Here is a 21,068-nt window from a genome sequence, read left to right as displayed (position 1 = left end):
CACATGGGGCCCGGCGCGTGCGCGCCCCGCCCCGCGCTCCCTTCACCCCCGCCCCCGCGGCGCGCGCCGATGACGTTCCCCGCCCGCCCCGCCCCCCAGCCGCGCTCCCCGCCGCTGCCGCCGCCGCCGCCGCCCCGCGCTCCCATGGCGCTGAAGCGGATACAGAAAGTGAGCGGGACCGCGGGGGGTGCGGGGAAAGGCTGCCCCGCTGCCGCCCGCGGGGGTGGCGCCGGGCCGCGCCGCGGCTCGGCGGGGGGCTTCGCGGGAGCCTTTGCCCCGCGTTGTCTGCTTGGGCCCCGTCCTTCAACCCGCCGCCGCCCGGGCCGTGCCCCCGCTGCCGGAGCCTGGCCGGCGGGGCCGCCTCAGGGGGCGGAGGGGGCGGACCGGTGCGGGGCGCGGCTGTCCCAGTCGGAGTGGGCTTGAGGGGGAGAAGGGGTCGCTCCTGTCGGTCTCCTCTCGGTGTGGGGCCTCTTCGCCTGCTTGAAGGCCCCCCACCCCGAGTCAGTCTTTTAAACTGTCTTTAACGAAGCATCGGATGTGTTTCCCGAGGGGGGCCCTGTGGCCGTGGGGTGCTGGGAAGGGCGAACTTGTGCTGGTGGGTTATCTTTAGCAGAGATGCAAGTGCTGTGCCTGTTGCCAAAACACCGCGTCCCTGCTGGGCCCGGCGCCGCCAGCTCTGGGCAGCAGGCTTTGTCCGCGCTAAGAGGTGCTGTCAGCACGGTACTTGATACGACCTTTGACTCTATCCCAGTTATAGGGTTTTTTTCATAAGATTTATAAATGGCCAGGTTTTAATGCTGGAGTAAATGTCTAGATTCCTTTTGTTTCGCAAGACTTGGCTGGTACAGCACAGACAAAAAAAGTATCATGCATGGTAAGCATAGAAGTCGAGTTGATGTTGATGCATTCGATGTGTTATAGTCGCTGTTGATCCACCATGTTTAGTTGGCCTTTGTGCTATCCTGGTTCTCTGTGTTGTAATTTCTTGTTCTGGATTCCCTTTTGCTGTTGGAAAACGTTGGTGTTACAGAAATGCAATTCTACAATGGCCAGTTAACCCTGTAGCGAGCAGATTTAGGGTACCCTGCAGTAAATGTAAAGGTTTTTGGAGGAGTTTCTATGGGAAGTTGGTGGTCATGTCTCGTGCTGCAAATCTTATTATCCCTTTACAGGTAGTGCAATTAAGGGAGATTTTTGTTATTTCATATCATGTATTTTTTGTGAAGGTTGCATTTGAACATTATATCAAATATTAATAAAGAGCTGCAGTGGTGTTCTTTAGCAATAATTCTGTCATGCCTCTGTGTATTATGGGAATGCTTTGCCTTTTGTTGCCTTTTTGATTTCCCACCTTTTCTTGAGCATCTTCTTACCCTTGTGTTTATAAGAAAGGGATTGTTCTGAATATATTACTCTCTTTGCTCTCCTTGTTCGCTTCCCTTCTGCTAAGATGAACAAAGAAAAATTGGAAGGTCTGGTAGTTTTCTGGTGTTTTTGAGATGGAGTGGTACTTCGTGGCCTTCCAAATGAGGTCCTGCTAGAACAGGATTGTTCTCCATATTTTTCTCTTACCACGTTCCCAGGTAACTTTTATTTCTACTTTAGAGACTTCCATACGTATTGGTAACCTACAATTTTCTTTAGTGTGGCATTTTAAAACTTTTGTGTTTGATGGATCTGAAATGATGGGTAGATTATTTACAAAAGCGTATCTTTCATCCTGTTAGCCTTATTAGATTCTGTTTTTCCTCTTTGAAAATGTAGAAATACTTACCTGGATGTTGACTTCAAGGTAGTGTAAGATTTTCTGATTATGCAGTAACTTTTATCCAAAACATGAAGAGATATTTGGGAACGACCTATGAGAAGAGGTCAGATTAGATTCAGAACTAGTTACCTCTTGCTTCTAGTTTGCTGCAGAAATTATTGTTGCTCATTTTCATTTCTCGATTAATGACCATCATCACTTACCTGCTGCCTTTCTAGGGGAAGAAACAATAAGACTAGAGGAATTTGGCCAGCAGCCTGCCTCCAGAGTAGAAGAAGAGTAAAGTGGCAAGAAAATAGGATTGTTTCAAATGGAAAGTTAAAATGCAAGGGAGAAGATCGAGAAGACAGACTATCTTGAAGTCACTGTAGTAGACAGAGCTTTCCTGAAAATCATAAACCTGGAAGTTTAATGCTAGATTAAATGTATTTGTGTGACAGGGTGTTTATCCGATCTGACTCCCTCATGTTTCAGACTGGCTGTAAAGATTGATAGCTATGTTGTATCTCAGGGGTAGGAAGGGATAAGATCTGGAGTAGAGGAAATGCTTTAAGGACTTCATAGTTTCACAGAGCGCCTAGAGGAACTCTTTGGAGAACAAAGCATTGTCAGAAAACACAATGGTATTACTTGAGAGCTTGTCAGTCTAGACATACTGTCTGAAGTTAAGCTTGGGTGGTTTTAGGGTGGTTCAGAATTGCACTTAAACACAGCTTAGGGATTTTGGTGGCAAGCTTGAGTGTTTGTTCACAATAATTTTGATAATTTGTGTGTTCAGGATGATAGCTCCTACAGAGGAAGGAAAGCTGTGATATGTAGAAATGTTAATAAGCATATTTTGTCTCATACCAGTTGGGACTCCCAATTTCTAAATAGTATTGTCATTGAGATCTGTGTTGTTGCATCCTGTCTTTTGTTGATCAGTCTTGAGGGTCTCCTCAAAGGACAACAGCCTATGGGCTTCAACACTATACACTAGTAACGGAAAGATGTATTGCATTTCAGAGCTTTCTTAAAAAATGAGCAACAGAATAACCAATGAACAAGCTGATCACTGCACGTGAGAGTATGTTCAGCATAGTGCTGCACTGGAAGAAAAGTGGTCAGGACGTGAAGCCGTGCTGTGCAAGCACAGCCATCAGTGCTGCTTCCGTGACAAATTAATCTCTGAGTTCCTCAGAGAATCTCAGAAAGATGGGGGTTTCTTACTCATCTTAAGATGAGGAGTCTGTGTTAGTTTACCTTGTCAGTGCTTTGCTTTGCCATTGTATGAAAGAGAGGCACTGTGTTTCTATGCTGTCAAAAACTTTAGGCTGCGCTCTGTGTGTGATGTAGAATAGATGTTCCCTGGGGCGGGCATTGCTTCTCTGTAGTCTGTGACGCACCAATGAAAGAATAATGCGTGTTCTTGTGGGCATCGAAAATTCCAGGTGTTGCAAATTGTGAAAGCTAATAGTGTAGGTTTTGGTTGGGAAGGGATATTGTGCAAAGAAGCTTTTATGGTTGCCACCTCTGGAAACTGAGACACCATGGCTTTTGTGCAAGGTAGAAAATAATTCAGGCTGTCAGGTTATGCAAGTTAGTGCATAGGTCAGTTCTGCCCATCCATCATCCTATGCAGAACGATGTTTCTAAGATTCCTGTTCTGAATTCTTTGTTTATGTATCTAATTGTGAGATTGCAGTCTATTGCAGTTGGGGAGATTGTTTTCATCATAAATCCTGTACTTCTGGGTGCTCCCCCAGTGTTAATGGGGGCTTGATGTTGTGCTTGCTAATGGCTCGGGCTGTTCTGAAATACGTAGAAAACCAGTATTTACTTTTGTTATAGACATTAAAAAAATTGGACTTAGAAGAGATTCTGAAACCAGTTACAAGAGAGACATTTGAAGAGGGTTTAAAAATAGCTGTTGTTTTTTATCTTGTTGGTACATAGTGCTCGATTGTTTTTCCCCTACAACTCAGAAAGAATAGAAGCATTCAAACGTTTAGGTATGTGAATGAACTATATGTCTGTTTGTTTCACTATGTGTTTCATATATTCATAGGGACTTGAATATTTATGTTGAAAATAACTTGTTACTGTAAATAAACTCAAGTAGATGAAGTTTTACCAATACTTGTAGTTTAGGTTTTGACTTTAAACTGTGGAGTCATGTACTATCTTCAGATGGTAGTAAACATATTGAGGAAATTTTTGGATCTGTAATGTAAAAAGTTTTAACTTGCTTACAAAGCATCAGCTGTGATATCACAACAATTATTTTTTTTTGCATTAAAACATTGTATAAATACATATACTTAATAACTAAGACTTACCTTTATATCAAGAAAATTTATGATTAGTATTTGCTTTACACTTCCCAAATTTATGAAGAACAGAGAATCCTTTAACTAGTCATAAGTATAATCACTGGGGGTTTTTTGACAGATGGTTCCAAACAGGGTTAATATAATAGCAGCAGTGTACGCATGGAGTTGGTAGGAAATGAGTTTGTGGTCTACAGTGCATTTTGTGCAAGAAATGAAGAACATAGCTGGCAAGTATAAAAACCTCTTTTTTAAGTAACGGTGTGGAACTCTGGTTGTGGTTTTGTGTCGCTTGGAGAATTAAAATAACTTTTAGTGATGCTGCCTGCAGTTTATTTTGGTCTTCTGATAGTCTGCGGTCTTTTTTTCTGACTTTTCTTTTTAAACTGGAAAAAAGGAGACATTTTTATGCCTGCCTTTTTTTGTTGTTGTTTAGGTTTTTTGTGGGGTTTTTTTGTTGTTGTTACTACTTATGTTCATAGTCACTGAGTGTCCATGAGTACTGTGCTGAGACTACTTTTCTCCCTGTTACCAAAGTGTCCTTCACAGTCTTGTTACAGCAGCTTTTTAGGACAGAAGCCCGACTGCTAATGAAACATGTTAGTGTTAAACTGGCCTTCACCAGTGTCACCAACTTTATACTTTTATGAAATACATCGGGTATTCTACTTTGACAATGAGTACTAATCTGCACGTTCAAAAATATTTTCAGCATTTATAGCCAGCCATAGTGTGTGGTTCAGATCAGTTAAACCTGATCCTTAAATTTTTACCTCATGCTGCCCACAGAGCTGTTGTACAATGTGTGTGGCACAGTGAAAGGTGGTAATTTGGAGGCTTGGCTGTGTCCATCTCCAGTAATTGTTGTTTAGCATTTGTGGCGTTATGCTAATATTGCTTTGTTAGCTGCACCTGGTCATGTGTCTGGCTTGCTTTTGTGCTCTGCTGCTGTTCTGTAGTTAAAAATGGGAGAAATAATTTGCATTGCAACTAGTTAGAAGCATAGAATTAACAGTATTCTACTCTACTCTGTAATATTTTCTGTGTTTGAGAGGATTAGATTTATTTCTGCCACTGTCCTCAGTTTAGCTGTTTGTACAAATTTGTCCTGGCTGTACTAGGATAGCGTGGCATGTGTTGGAGCTCTTGGTAGATGATTTTATAATATGCCATTCACCAATGTTTGAAATAACTGACGCTTTGGTTTGCATCTGTTGCATACAAAACTTTGGTTTTGTGTATTCTCATAAAAGATGTTTCGGTGGTGTACACTGTAATTAAGAGTGTTGACTTCCTCTTTTGAAACTGAAACGGCACTGCTTTGAGTTATGGATCCTGTTTGTTAGCCTACACACATCAAAGTCTTGTATCAGCATTTTCTCTACGAGTGACTAAAATTATTGGTAAAGACAAAGTCTTGAAGTAACCAGACCTGCATCGTGCAGCTGCGTGGTGATAATCCATAAAACATGGACAAATCTGCTGGAACCGATTAATTTAAATTTACAGGGAAAGTTTTAGCGTTGACTGTGTAATGCCTTACGTGCTGTTCTCCTGCACTTCCTGATGAGGCTTCAGCCCATTGTGCTTTGTAACTCTTCAGCCTTGTCCCTTGACAAAGCAAGTTTTTAGGCTTCTTAAGAAGAGCATCTTTTCTGCTTTGTGTAGAGAATTCTTGTATTCAACTTCTTGTTCTTTTGTGACTATATAAAGTCATGAAGCAGTTTTTCTACATTTACTTACTCTAGAGTCCTCACAACTGTTCTGCAGTGTTCAGTACTGGACACTGGCAAGTCAGTCTGGCTTGGGGACATGGTGACTATTTCCTGGCACCATTTCAGAAGGTGTGGGAAGGCTTAAAGTTTAAATCTTACAGCTCTCCAGATCATTTTGCTTTGACTGTGAAGCTTAAACAGCATAGTTAACAATATAAAGCTGAATAGGACTTCGGTTTTATCACAGCTTGGTCTGAGCTTCTGTATATAAATGCTCAAGCTTTTAACACTGTCGGTGTCAATTTACAAAGTTTGATCATGTTACCATTTGTATTTTTAAACGACGTTACCTTTGGTACATTTCTTATGATTTGAAAATATGGCTTGAATTTGCTCTATTGATTTTGAAATTTGGTCTGGCTTTGTTTCCTAGCTGCAGAAGCTCTCTGAATGTACCCATGAACATCACTCTCATTTAGTGAGTTGGTTGAAGACAGACCTTTCTTCATTATTATTGGGCAAATACTAATAAAAGGAGCTGATAGTTCTGGGTCTCATCAAGGTATGATTAAAGACATGGTTTTTTTATCATGGTTACATTTCAGTGCCTTTAGCCTGAACAAATTGGAAGTATATACTTGAGGAGTCTTTCCTAGTTCCTGCCAATTCTGAAGTACATCTGTACATATGAAAGAAAACAAGTTTGTGTGGGTTTGGCATATGTAAAGACCTTGAGGAAAGCATTTAGCAAATGAATGCACTGTTACACACTTGTGACTTCAAAGTTAAGTTCTTGCCTAGCACTTTGCATATGTATAAGGGAATGTTTGCATATATTTCAGAGACTTTCTGAAGAGTTTAAGCTATATATTTTTCCCATCACTGCCTTTAATTTTGTAGTCAGCAATGACCATTATAAAATGCGTGATTCTTAGGCTTTGAGTTTTCTGTTTTAGCTAACAGTCTCATGTAGCTGGCTTTCTCTTTAGTGTGAGTACAAGACCTAATCTTCCCTTGTTTGGTTAGTTTTTGAGTTGCAAATTACAGAATCAAAGAATGGTTTGGGTTGGAAGGGACCTTAAAGATCATCTAGTTCCAACCCCCCTGCCATGGGCAGGGACACCTCCCACTAGACCAGGCTGCTCAAAGCCCCATCCAGCCTGGCCTTGAACACTTCCAGGGATGGGGCATCCCCAGCTTCTCTGGGCAACCTGTGCCAGTGCCTCATCACCCTCGCAATAAAGAATTTCTTCCTAATATCTAATCTAATTTCCCCTCTTTCAGTTTAAAGTCATTCCCTCTTCTCTTATCACTACATGCCCCTGTAAAAAGTCCCTCTCCAGCTTTCTTGTAGGCCCACTGGAAGGCTGCTGTAATATTTCCTCAGAGTCTTCGCTTCTCCAGGCTGAACAACCCCAACTCCCTCAGCCTGTCTTCATAGCAGAGGTGCTCCAGCCCCCTGATCCTTTTAGTGGCCCTCCTCTGGACTCATTCAGACAGGTCCACGTCCTTCTTTACTATAGGGCCCACAGCTGAATGCAGTACTGCAGATGGGGTCTCATGAGAGCAGATAGAGGGGGGGAATTGCCTCCTGACGGTTCTGATGCAGCCCAGGGTACGGTTGGCTTTCTGGGCCGCAGGGGCACATTGCCAGGTCATGTTGAGCTTGTCAGCCAGCACCCCCAAGTCCTTCTCCTCAGGGCTGCTCTCAGTCCATTCTCGGCCTAGCCTGTATTGATACTGGGGGTTGCTCCAACCCACATGCAGGACCTTGCACTTGGCCTTATTGAACTTCATGAGGTTCACACGGGCCCACCTCTCAAGCCAGTCAAGGTACCTCTGGATGGCATCCCTTCCCTCGAACACATGAACCGCACCACACAGCTCAGTGTCATCAGCAAACTTACTGAGGGTACGCTTGATCCCACTGTCCATGTTGCTGACAAAGATGTTAAACAGTGCTGGTCACAATGCCAACTCTTTAGGAATGCCACTTGTAACTGGTCTCCACGTGGACATTGAGCTGTTGACCTCAACTGTTTTGAGCATGACCATCCAGCCAATTCCTATCCACAGAGTGGTCTGCCCATCAAAACCATGTCTCTCCAGTTCAGAGACAGTGATGTCATGCGGGACAGTGTCAGATGCTTTGCACAATTCCAGACAGATGATGTCTTTGCTCATCCCTTATTCACCAATGCTGGAGCCCCATCATAGAAGGCCACCAAATGTCAGGCACGATTTGCCCTTAGTGAAGCCATGTTGGCTGTCACCAATCACCTCCTTATATTCCTTGTGCCTTAGCATAGTTTCCAGGAGGATCTGCTCCATGGTCTTGTTGGGTGCAGAGGCGAGACTGACTGGCCTGTGGTTTCCTGAGTCTTCCATATTTTCCCTTTTTAAAAACTGGGGTTTATGTTTCCCCTTTTCCAGTCAGTTGGAACTTCACCAGACTGCCACGACTTCTCAAATATGGTGGATAGTGGCTTAGCCACTTTATCTGCCAGTTCCCTCAGGACCTGTGGATGCAGCCCATCAGGTCTCATGGACTTGTGCATGTTTAGGTTCCTTAGATGTTCTTGAACCTGATCTTCTCCTACAGTGGGAGGTTCTTCGTTCTCCTAGTCCCTGCCTTTGCCTTCTGTGACTTGGGCAGTGTCGCTGGAGCACTTGTTGGTGAAGACTGAGGCAAAAAAGTCATTGCATACCTGAGCCTTCTCCACGTCCTGAGTCACTAGGTCTGCTGTTCTCTTCTGGAGAGGGGCCGTGTTTTCCCTAGTCTTCCTTTTATCCGTGATGTACCTATAGAAGCTTTTCTTGTTGCACTTGAACAGAGTAGACAGCGGCTGTAACAGCGCTGCTGCTGCTAATGCTTGTTGCAACTCCTGGAAACTTGAGACTTGTTGACTCCCTTGGTGTGCTGGCAATGACTGGGCTTTGCATAGAATACTGGTTCTCTGTTTCACTCCCTTAGTGAAATTTGAATCCTCTGATTAAAAAGGGAACTGAACTTCTGAAGGGTTTTGCTATTGGTTTTATTCGTCAGAGTCTAGCCCTGAGTGGTGTTTCTGGACCAGCATACTATTTCACCAGCAGAATAAAGTTTAGGGCACATAAGTAACACTAGCTGGCAACCTGAGCTATTTTAGTATATGAAAGAACTGCCTCTTGTTTTAAATTGCAAGGATTGTGAGGAGTGACTTCAGAGCCAGTAGTAACGTTACCAGTCTGTTAACTGGCTGAAGGTACATTGCACTGCTTTTCTTTGAATTCAGGGCCAAGAGTGGACCTCTAAGAAGTGTGCCTGAATTTAGGTGCCAAGTCCATGGTAAATTGGGTCCCTCAGAGCAGTGTGTGAGTTACTGGATGTCATTAATTAATAAATTCATGGATAAAATAAAGCAGAGTTCTAACACTTCAATTTGTATGCAAGATCTGATCATGCTATGTACACAAATTCTACATTTGAATTAAACTTAGTTCCAATTTAAACCTTGATTTTGTAAATAGTTGACTAATGATTTTTGAGTAGAAATGTTTCCACTGTTAGTCCTTAAGCTAAACTGAAGGAGGTATTTGCAGACCTGCTTCTGGCTATTGTTGGCTTAAATGTATATTTTCAGTAATTACTTGAGTGACTTGAGAGGTGGTTTAGCATACATCTTTTAGCTTATTTCAGTGGAAGTATTTACACATAATCGTTGAACTTATTGCAGTATATTGAATTAAACAAGGAAAATGAACCAGTGTTAATATCTGGCTTGTTTTACATTTGATGATCAATCAGACGAAAAGTTGAGCTGGTTTTGTGTAATTAAATAATAATCTTAAATTACTTCAGACTATATAGATTTCTGTAAGAGGAATAAATCAGTTGACTGGCAAGAAGCTTTTGTAAAATCAATAGCAGAAGAAATGATCAAATTGGCACAAATTTCTAAATTAAGCAGTGAGTTTACAGACAAATCCAGAAACCCTTAATTTACTACTTTTATTTTTTTTTATCTGCTTTAGTATATCCAGTTTATTATGAACTTGACTATAACTCGTAAATACTTTTGGATATTAATTTATAGCAGAATGCTGTCTTTTGCTGCAGACCTATTTGACAAAAAAACCCTTTAGGTATCAATGGGCATCTCAAGTGTTGATTTCTTTAAAAAAACCACAGGTCTATTTAATAAAATCTGTTTGTGTTCTCACTTATGAAGTGATGCTGCTGAGCGCTGTGCACTTCCGTGTAGATGCCTTGACAATATTTGTGTGTTTCTTACAGGAACTGAGTGATCTGCAGCGAGACCCACCGGCCCACTGTTCTGCCGGACCTGTTGGAGATGACTGTAAGCTGTTCATAGTGCTTTGTCACTGCTGACCTTTCTTCAGTTTCAAAAACACTTGGATAATCTCTAATTGTTGTATCATTCTGACTTTCAGTGTTTCATTGGCAAGCAACAATTATGGGACCTGTAAGTATATGTAATTCATGCCCCTTAGACTGTAGACCTTGTTTCCCTTTTTGCTGCAGAAGGGTTCATTTGGGTTTCTGTAAACATGGCAGTCAAATTCAGCTGTGCTGTGTATAGATGAAAGATTTTGGGTAGTATTATTGTTCTTAGGAGTCTGGTACAAGTTTCTTTATGTAACTCTTCAAACTTCATGAAGTTAGGGGTGCGTAATCAGTAAATGGCAATGTATGAATTGGTGAGGTGGGCTGCAAAGTGAAAAGCTTGCTTTTCAAATATGGTGATTTCAATTCTGGAAGATTCACCTGCCTGAGAAGAGAAAGAGTGGGTATGATCCAGTGTTAAAGTTGGTGACTGTAAACAAGAGTGGAATTGCACAGGGTGATTATTTGTTGGCTGTGATAAGGCTTTGGCAAAAACAGACGACTTTTGCAAAATGTAGACCAGCAATTGTGGGTACTTTCAGTTTCTGTTTGGAAAGGCCTGCTTTCCTTGTTGGGTAGGGTGACGCTCTGAAGACCCCATTGATGACATTTGTCAAGGAAGTGACATAAGAAAGGACAACAAAGCTTAAGAACGGGAAGGTTTAAAGGAAAACTGAAAAGAGTTTTAACAAAAAGAATAGAGAACAACATGACTTGAGGAAAGGGGTGTTTATTCATATTATGTTAGGGAGTTTGTATTCCTAGTGTTTTCCTTTTGGACTTAGTAATTTGGAAAGAAGTGTCTCTGGTTCAGATTGTGATCTGAATCACTGTGTGAGTTGAAATTTTGAAATAATACTTGATGGATTAAAGTGCAGCATCATATGGCAGAGAAAAATGGAATTGTGTCTGCTTTGAGACTATTTCTGGATTTTCAGCACAGCTGCTCTGAAGCAGTGAAAGATCAGTTGCTAATGCCAGTAGTATGCTGGAGTCTGTTGTCCAACTTGTCAATGGCCCAGCAGCAACTGAAGTGATTGTGGCAAGTTTTTCTGTAGAATACTAATGCTTTTGCCATTTTTCTTTTAACAACTATGTTCTTTCATATGCAAAGTCATTCTGACCCTTGCTGTCCTACACTGCTTAAAGGTGAATGGCAAAACAGCAAAGAAGAGTTAACAAAACCTTATGTGCTGATTGCCGCTGATAAGGTCTCCATCCTGAATGACTCTGTTGATCTAAGGGAAATACTATCATGTAAATCCTGACTTAAATTCCATTTTTTTTCTTCCAGCTTGCAATTCACCTTTCATGTTCTGTAGTGGAAAATATTCTTTTCTTTGCTTCAGGTTCCTCAGATTTCTCTAGTTAAGGATAAGAATGAGTGTCTCTTGCCGTTCTTTGTCAGCAGTAGCTGCTGAGATACAAGAAAAGAACACCACCAAGATTAATCCTTTATCTTGATGACATAAAGAAATAGGGATGCACGTCCTGTATGTTGCCTGATGGCTGAGGGAAGCATAGGACTAAAACTTCCCTTCAAAATTCACTTCCTAGGTGTGAAAGTAGGGTAACCTTTTCTCCTGTCTGCGGGCATCATAAATTTGTTTTATGTACTTTACTCATAAAACACAGTGTGACTTCTCTTTGCCTTTTCTCTGACTCTGAACTTGTCTCATCTTCAGCTTATTTTAACTTTGACAAATCCATTTAGTATGCATGCAAGCAGTCCTTTCAAACCTTATTGGAAGTACAGCGGCAACCTATTCTGATGTTACCTAATGCTGACTTCTTAGCAATACTATATATAACCTGCCTTGCATTGCAACACGGTCTGCATTTTGAGTCTGTAAGATGACATGTCTTGGTGCACCATTTGTGACTTTACCTCCTATATGCATCTCGGACTGTTGTGGGTTTTTTTGCTCATTTCCAAGGTAAACATTTTATTTTAAGAAGTCTGCCTTTGCTTCCCTAAGAAAACCCGAAAACTTGGTCTTCTGCAGCTTTGCGAGATTGAGGTCCTATGTTGCTGTTTTAAACTTGCCAAGTAATGAGAAAGGTTTTCTTCTCCTTCCTTTAATTAGAAACGGCAGCACTGCTCTCTATCATTTATCATTGAGACTTTCCCCCTCACTTTTCTAATTAATAAAAATGAAAGATTTCCTCAACAGATGACTGCCACAAAGTTATTTCTATCTATTACTGTGTGCAACCTGGACGTAAACCTGTGCACATGTTCTCTAACAAAATGCATGTTCACAGATTTGTACAGGTCACAAAGATGTTGTGTGTTTTAAAACTCCCTGATGTCATCATGATCAACTGAATTATGTTGGAAAATCCTACTCTTTGCATCTGCAAAGAGAAACCACTTCTTAAGGTAAGTATATTTGTAGCTTAAGGATGGAGGAGGATCAGAGCAGCGGTGGTGTTGCACGGAGACAGGATTTGGAAGACCTGCTCTGGCTTTTGTATTCCCCTTGGCATGGTGGAGCTGATGGACCAGCAGTTTTGCAGCTCCACCAGTCGCACATAGCTCCCTCCCTTTTTCTCCCCAGGAAGGGCAGCACTCAGTAGCCTTGTTGCGCTACTGCAGTAGTAGCCATGGTTGGCTCTACTGTAGCCCTGCAGGCCAGTGGGGGGGTTCAGTTCCCACTGTGCCTTCCCAGTACACAGCCCATAGTGGGCCGTGGCGCATAGCATGGGCTGTGTACTGGGGAAAAAGTGGATTTTATAAGATTATGTACAGCTTTGGGAGGTTATCTGTGTTCAGAAGGGAAGCTCCAAAATAACTGAAATATATTAATATGTTTTGTTTGTTTTGTTTTTTTCCCCAGCCTGATAGTGCATATCAAGGAGGAGTGTTTTTTCTCACAGTACACTTTCCAACAGACTATCCTTTCAAACCGCCAAAGGTAAGTCTTTTCTCAAAATTTACAGGGTTTTTTTGGTCAAGCTTTGTTTCTGTCTCTTTGTTCTTTGAGGCTTAATTTTTGAAGATAAAACCAGAAAGGCCAGCAATAGGATCCATGTTCATAGTGGATGAACAGATAAGACTACAATAAATTTGTTGGCAGATCTTGTATGTCTGGAACTGAAGGGACAATGTTAAGGATTCTAAATATAATAAACATAATTTGTTGTTACTTGGTTTTATTTATTTTTTTTTATTCCAGATTGCTTTTACCACAAAAATCTACCACCCAAACATAAACAGTAATGGGAGTATTTGCCTTGATATCCTGAGATCTCAATGGTCACCAGCTCTGACTGTATCAAAAGGTAAACTCACAGATTTGCTAATGTATTTATGAAATTGCTTACACTGCCATGGCACATTTTTGTGTATTACTGTAGTAAGGGTGGCAGTGCAACCTCATTTCTCCTGCATGTTACAGAAGTGGCAAATTCTATCGGTATTCTTGTTATGATCCAAGATTTTGCACAATTTATTTGGAGTGTCACATTACATAAAATACTATGTGTATGGCAAAGAAAGGTTTTAAAACAAGTTGGGTAAGATAACAAACATCCAATTAGTCTGAAATGCAACTTCTGTATTATAGCTGACTGTGCATGCAGAACTGAGGAGAAAATGGTCAGCAGACCTTCAAAATCAAATTAATGTGGATGTAAATGGAAAACCCTGATACTGATGTGATGGGCTTCTCTGCTTAATGGTGGCTCTTTGGCTTGCCTGAGCATCTTTGTGTGGGCTAAGGTCTTCGTTATACTTCATTTTAAAATGAGATAAATTGTTCTGGTTTGCATTCCTCTTAAAGATTAATATTGTAAAATGTAGCTGCTTTCCAAGTCATCAGTAAAAGATTTATTAAAATATTCTAGTCCTGTAGTTAAACTTTCTCAAGATAACACTAGATTTTTTGGAACATTGAGGTTACAGTTAGCAGTTCCTTTGTTGTAGGCATTTTGTGCCACTTCAAAAGCTGCTTGAAATGTGGGTGCTATCATTGTTTTTTCTCGCCCATCTTCAAAATGCTCAGGCACACTTAGTCATATTACAGAAAGTTCTCATGTGACTCAAGGTTAAACAGTGTCACATCTTGCTTATGTGCTTGAGAGCCCTCTAAACCATGTGTCTTATGTGTCTTTTTTTAGAACAGTGTCATTGCATTTGCTGTACAAGCAAGGAAAAACATGTTAGGTTTTGTGCAATGGAAATTGCAATATGTAAGTGCAAGTGTTATACCTCCCCTGTGGAAAAGCAACTTGTGCTTGTGTACAATGACCCTGTACAGTAATCTCATAAGCTAAATAAAACCTAATTTTAATACTGTTTTCTGAAATAGTTGCAGAAGGCATGAATTACTTTTGTGTGTAGTTGGTGTCAGCTTTCCACAGAAACTGGCTGGTTTATTGCTGAGCAAAAATTGCCTTGTTTCTAGTTATTTAGAAGGTATTTAGCAAACAGAAGTTGGCATTTACATCATGTTTACCAGTTGGCATTTACAACTGAGAACTCTTGAAGTTTTTAGATCTTCAGTACTTTTCTGTGTCTTTACTTGTTGAGTGTTCCTTCAGTTACGAAGTGGAGCAGTCTGCTGTGGTCTTAGGTTCTGATTTGACATGCTTTAAGGTGCTTGCATGTTATACATTGTATAAACTGGACATTAGCTCACTGGCTCATGCAAGTTTCTCCTTTATAGTTCTTGCTTTACTCAATCAAAGGATTACAATATAATGGTAGTACCTGTTGTTGGTGTGACCAAGTATTCTAACCCGATTTTTTTTTTTAATATTACTGGTGTGTTTGGTACTTAATAAAATGAAACATGTTAGTATGATGTGGTTGAACTTATACAGCTGAAAATAGGTGTTAGTCTGGGCTTTTTGGTAACAAGACAAAGGAAGGAAAAAAATCCTATATCAGGTTCTTACGGCAGCATCAAATTCCGTTTCACAACACGCTTAGAATTATTTAACTGTGTACTCTTGTATTCATATTAGTTCTGAGTATAAAAATAGACATTTCCTGAAAAGTATGGACTGAAAATGTTAGAAAAATCAAACATCCTTGGTGCAATACTAGGAAATGAATATGGAATTATAAATGAATACATGCATATAATGCTGATGAAGTGTTTTCCCAAAATGGAAGTCACACTTAAATGAAATGTTCATATGAAGGGGAGAATAACTGTCAGCAGCACAGAAGTGGAGAAGGATATGCGCAAATGGAGTAGCACATGGCAGTGTAATGTTAATTATTTTTAAATAGCTTTAGATGGAAAGGGCTTAGTTTGATCAGATATTTTTACATAGCTATGCAGTCAGTAGTTTGTTTAATGTTCATAGGTTAAAATGTGGGGGAAAGATCATTACGAAAGGTACAGTTCCATGGGTCGCAAGTTCTCTAGGCTATTATCAGGTGCTGTTTACTTAGGACCTAGAAAAATGATGCTGTATAAACATTTCTAAACAGAACTGCCATGTGAAAGCTTGATTCAAATATGCATTCTCTTTCCGTTCTCCCTTTCACCACCCTTCTTCGGTGTACTGGAATATATTAAAGGATTATAGAAATAAAGCAAAATAACTTGTTTAATCTAGTGTCTCTTTTATTTAGTTTTATTGTCCATATGCTCCTTACTTTGTGATCCTAATCCAGATGATCCTTTAGTACCAGATATTGCACAGATCTACAAGTCAGACAAGGAAAAGTGAGTATAACATATACATAATTGTATGTGTGGTACTTGCAGATGGTTATCTGCTATGCACCTTCTATCTTAAATGTTAAAGGTACTGTTTTCATAGAGCTCTACAGTATTAGAATTTTTAACTCTCGAAAATATCGGTCAGTGGAATGGCAAGCAGAAAACTGTAGGCATACACAGCTATTGGGTACTTAATTTATTGTACTTAGTTGCATGAAACCTTCACGCTTTTGTGTCTCGTTTTTATATTCATTGCATGAAAAGTCATCTCACAAATGTGAGTTATTTGTTACTATTGTGATCCTCTGGTTGTAAAACCTGTGCCTCTAGTAAGATGTTAGGAATGAACAACAAGCAATTTTTTGACAAAATTTTATAAATATAGGATAGACAATACTCAGCTCTTTTTAGTGTTAAAAGCCATTGTTACATTGCAATTTGCAGCATCTTGCAGAGAAAAAGAAGGGGGTTTTTTACTTTCTGGAACAGCTGTAGAACTTGCAGGTGGTTTGATCTTGCAGAGAAAAAGAAGGGGTTTTTTTACTTTCTGGAACAGCTGTAGAACTTGCAGGTGGTTTGATCTTGCAGAGAAAAAGAAGGGGGTTTTTTACTTTCTGGAACAGCTGTAGAACTTGCAGGTGGTTTGATCTTGGGAAGGTTTACATGGATAGCATGTAACTGAAGTATTACATGCTTCTGGACCAAATCTGATTTTGATTTGAGAACTTTTAACTCTAAAAGTACTATACTGACTGGAACATCTGTCTGGGGGTCTCTACTTACAGTGCGGAACTGCCCTGGATTTCCCAAAGTTCAGTTTTAAGGTTTGCTGACTTCTTTTTGTGCATCACTCTTAAGGAAGGTTTTGAAACGCTGTCTTAAAACTACATACATTGCTGAACTCTCACAGCATCAGATAACAGGATTTAGGGGTCACTAGCAAGCCTGGTGCTTTGGCGTAGTGGTGTTTCTTTCCAGATCACCACCTCTCCGGAGTGATTCCTTCTGGCACTCAGACTTTGAATACTGGCGTCTGTGGATGTCTAAGCGAAGTAATGAATTGATTTGTTAGAGAGTTTGTTGCAGTTGTGGGTGGCAGGAAGCTCAGGCCCTTTATTCCACAGATTAGACTGTGTGATTTCCCAAAGGTTCCACGGGGAGAATACTACCTGTATGAGAGATTTTCCCATCATACCAGCTTTCTGCTGATATATTGACTGCCTGCTTTTCCTGGGCTTGCAAACTAAAAACTTCATGCATGGGAAAGTTTACGGAATCAGTGATCCAGGAAGGAAACACCATTTTGCTTACCGCTGTGAGATTTCATTGGACTCTGCTGCTATCAGCGGTGTTTTGGGCACAGCCCAGGATGTAGTCTACAGACGATCAGTGTGGCCTGAGCTGTCTTCTCTAACAGGGTTTCAGCACCTGTGGATTTTCTGTGAGATTAAGAAAGACTGAAAACCAAGATCAGTTTAAGGATAGTAACAAGGAATAGGAGCCTCTAAGGTTTTTTCAAATACATCCAGTCCCAATTTGCCAAGAATGGAATAACCTTCCCCAAATGAATTCACATTTTCTGGCAGCCTTGACAATAAATTAAAGAGCCATAGCCATGCGGTATATTCATAGACAATCTAACCACCACTGCTTATTTGGCTTCAAGTTGTGGAAAAAGTTACAGATTTAGTTTGGGGCAGGCTTTTTACCCTTGGAACTTAAGCTGCTTTTTGGTAACCTTGCTGTTCACTATTTTAATGGTTAGACTCGGTGGTTCAGATTCTGTGGAATGTTTGTGATATCCAGAATAATTTTTGACTTTATGGTTAACTGACTGAGAAATTGTTTGGTACTGATTTTTTTAATACTGAGCCATTGAAGACTTCTTGCAACGTGTACTAATGGCCTGTGGTTCACGACGTATCACAGGTCCGTGAAGATTTGAGTATTGCTTGTACCTTGAGGACTGGATAGAGGAGTGATGTAGAAGTTACATGGAAGTCTGTGGTCTAGTATTTCTCTCCCTAGAGTAAGAATTATTAAAGTGGGCCTTTTTCTGACAGCTTGATGTCTGATACAATCAAATCACATAATCCACTTCTGAAGTACTTGAACTCTTTAGCTTGTACTGCAAAGCAGATAGTGGTCAAGTTGAGGATGTTGTTATCTCAGCTTCTCCTCACAAAGTGACTTTTGTCCACCCACTTAACAGTGATTTCAGCTATTGTGTATCCTGTTTGTGAAGGAAGTGAACAAGGGATATTTCTCTGTCTCCAAAACTTAACATTAAATCATTGCTAGAGAAAGTTAGAGAATGTATAGTCTTACTATAGCTTTATCTTCTTAGACCTATTAATTTTTTTTAATCTCATCTTGGATTTAGGAAATGAAAGATATGGCTGGTTACCCCTGAGCATTTATCTATGGGTATTTTAGTATAAGTAAAATCCAAAGACTTGCGTGGTAGCATATTCTTAAGAAAAAAAAAACCCGATTAGTACATGAGTTGCTATACTGGTCTTAAGAAACAGATTCAAAAACTTGTCAGCATTTTCTCTGGAGGACCCAGAGGGAAAGTGAGTCTCATCTGAAGGGTGGGATAGAACAAATGTAAGGCCCAGAGTGAAAATTAGTGACTCTAAGGAAATTGACTGCTGGGAGTGCTGATGGCTTCACACCAGAAGGAGAAGCCCCCAAGACCTTAATCAGAAACGCTTTTCAAAAATTTTTCAAGTTCTGAAATGCAGAAGGCATTGTAGAATGGAGAATAAAAAAACCCGCCACTGTGTGTTCTATCCCCACCCTTTCCAAAACTGGTTAATTTTACTGAATTTTATGCAACTAAAATGTGTGAACTTTGTCAGACTGTTAAGAGTCTACACATTAGGGAATAATTGACAACCAATTCTTGTTAAGGTACAAATAAGGGAACAGGTTGTGAAATGCAAATTAAGTATGCACAATTATATGCATTTTAATACAAACTTGTGAGATTGGTTTTGAGTTTAAGTCTAAATAGCTTTAATAGGTAACCTTAGAAACTGAACATACAGTGGGTGTATGTTTCGTGGGTTTTAGACTATTTTAACGTTATTTGAATCAATGCTAAGAAGTGAAAAGCACAATAACATCTGTATTAAGTAAATATGTGGCTATTGTCAATGTATCACTAACAGCTCTTCACCGTACTGCCTTCTTTCTGCACGTACAGATACAACAGACATGCAAGAGAATGGACTCAGAAATATGCAATGTAAACTTGTGAAGACTTTTTCATATACCACAGAGTACTGTAAATTCTAGGGTTTTTTTCAAAATCCGAAGAAAACGGAGCACAGTTTACTCTTTCAATGTGTCATGATGCCCCTTTTCTCACCCATGTAAGTGTGTTTCTGGAGCAAGGGAGAACAAACTTCCAAAAATAACCTTATGACTGTGATAAGAATATTTATCCTCTTTGTATGCTTTGCAGAAGACATTTATTATGGTTTTTAAGAGTTGGACATCTGCATCTTCAGACTACAAGACCCATAATGCAGTTTTAAAGCTACCAAATTATTTTTGCTGGAAAAAGTAGCGTTTTTTATGTGATGAATACTGTATGTGTGTCTTTAAAGTACCTTGTCAGTTTCATAAGTGTGTTCAAGTTTAATTTTGTTAGTTCAATTATGTAATTTGTACTTTTTATTTACTGTATAGACTAAATATTTTATTTACCATGTAAGTCACTTCATTTTAGACGTACTTGTTTGTGCACAGTATTGACAAGATACAACTCATAGTAATAGGAGTATCCCACCCGTTAGGATATTCTAAAGACTGACTGCAGACTTCTTAAAACCTGAAATTATCTTTGCACTGTACTTCTTTGTACGCTGATTATGGAGAAACACTTGGTTTGGATTCTGTTGTTGCATACTTGACTTAATTTTATTGCAATGTGAACTAATTGCACTGCTATGTAGAAAGATACATAACCGTTCTGTTGCTTTTCACAACTGATTTTGACATGTGGGCAACATAACAATATCACAGACCTTTTACAAATCTAAATGTAGCCTTTTCCATATAAATAAAACAGGTTTTCTACTACTTGTCTTGGCTATTTTTTAAAAATCATGCATATCCTTAATATGCTTGTTCTAACATTAGAGGATTGAAGTATTATGTGTGCATGTGTTTTGTAGACAAAAGGGAAAATAAAGCCATGCATCGCATACTACTTAGAACTGTGTTGCAATTAATTTTTATGCTAGCTTTAGCCTGATTTATTGAGCATGCTCTGCCCATTGTTTTATATAGAATTTAAACTAGTTTAATAATGTTACAACCATATTCATTTATGGAGGAAATAGCACAAGTGTTTGAACATCAAACACTTCAGTTGAGGTGGTATATTTGCAGTATCAGAATGTCACAGTAAACTTACCAGGCATGCACCTAATTTTTCCATTAACTGGCACTTCATTTGCTTCAGACTATGCATGTGGAATAGCAGTAGTGCTGGAAAGGGGCAATCTTTAATTACAAAGTTGGTTAAAAGCAGAGCAACATTGATTTCCTACTGTACCACCTTCTTGGGTATCCAAAAAGGAAAATGTGTGACTAATGTTTTTCTCTGTGCCTTGCACATGAAAGAAAAATGACTTGCAGTTGGGGAACGTGTTGTCATAAAATAAGACAACAAAAATATTTGGTTTGGTTTTTTTTTACTGTAATGAAAGCCAAATGGGAGTTTGAGGTGTGGATGGGAAGCATGCAAAGTAGGAGCTTTTGTTCCTAGCAGAGGAATATTGTTATCTTTATGCTACTGACCCACAGGGCACGAGTGGGCCACGTACAGGGAAGAATGTCACTTCTGTGCTACAGTTTTATCTATGATGTAATGATGACTTTTGAAATAAAAGCTTGATGTAGAGTGGCTCTATTAATCTCAAAATACCCTTGTTCACTACAACTGTAAGCTGAATAAATGTGGGTATTTTTGTTATTAAAACGAGTGCTTCATTACTTGGACTAGGACAGTGTAGCTGGGGAAGGCAGCGCCATTGTTTCTTCTTACTGCTACAGTGGTAGTAGAACTTTGACCACCAGACTGTTCTCGGAGCTCTTACCTTTTAATCTTTGCAGTATCTGTGTTGAACGGTATGAAATTGGAAGTTTGCCTTGCATCTTGGAATACTTTCTTTTGCTTTACGGATTTCTATT

General features: G+C 39.9%; 1 protein-coding gene across 5 annotated transcripts; it reads left to right on the top strand.

Annotated features, from left to right (window-relative positions):
- The first annotated feature begins 80 nt into the window (after positions 1–80).
- Positions 81–19,952, top strand: UBE2D1 (ubiquitin conjugating enzyme E2 D1). Of its 5 annotated transcripts, XM_055796281.1 has the most exons (8): positions 125–168; positions 10,069–10,132; positions 10,227–10,258; positions 12,445–12,562; positions 13,020–13,097; positions 13,359–13,464; positions 15,770–15,863; positions 19,072–19,952. In XM_055796281.1, exons 4-8 carry the CDS (start codon positions 12,512–12,514, stop codon positions 19,115–19,117), a joined length of 375 nt encoding a protein of 124 aa, XP_055652256.1. In that variant the 5' UTR covers positions 125–168; positions 10,069–10,132; positions 10,227–10,258; positions 12,445–12,511; the 3' UTR covers positions 19,118–19,952. The 5 variants fall into 5 exon arrangements, with proteins under 5 accessions (XP_055652247.1, XP_055652251.1, XP_055652263.1 ...); XM_055796272.1 differs by lacking the exon at positions 12,445–12,562 and having other exon boundaries at positions 81–168; XM_055796298.1 differs by lacking the exons at positions 125–168; positions 12,445–12,562 and adding an exon at positions 6,336–6,354.
- Positions 19,953–21,068: the final 1,116 nt, after the last annotated feature.

This window comes from Falco peregrinus, chromosome 1, assembly GCF_023634155.1.
Source record: "Falco peregrinus isolate bFalPer1 chromosome 1, bFalPer1.pri, whole genome shotgun sequence".
NCBI lineage: Eukaryota > Metazoa > Chordata > Aves > Falconiformes > Falconidae > Falco > Falco peregrinus.
Note: the sequence above shows the minus strand (reverse complement) of the source record. Positions and strands in the feature narration are given on the sequence as shown.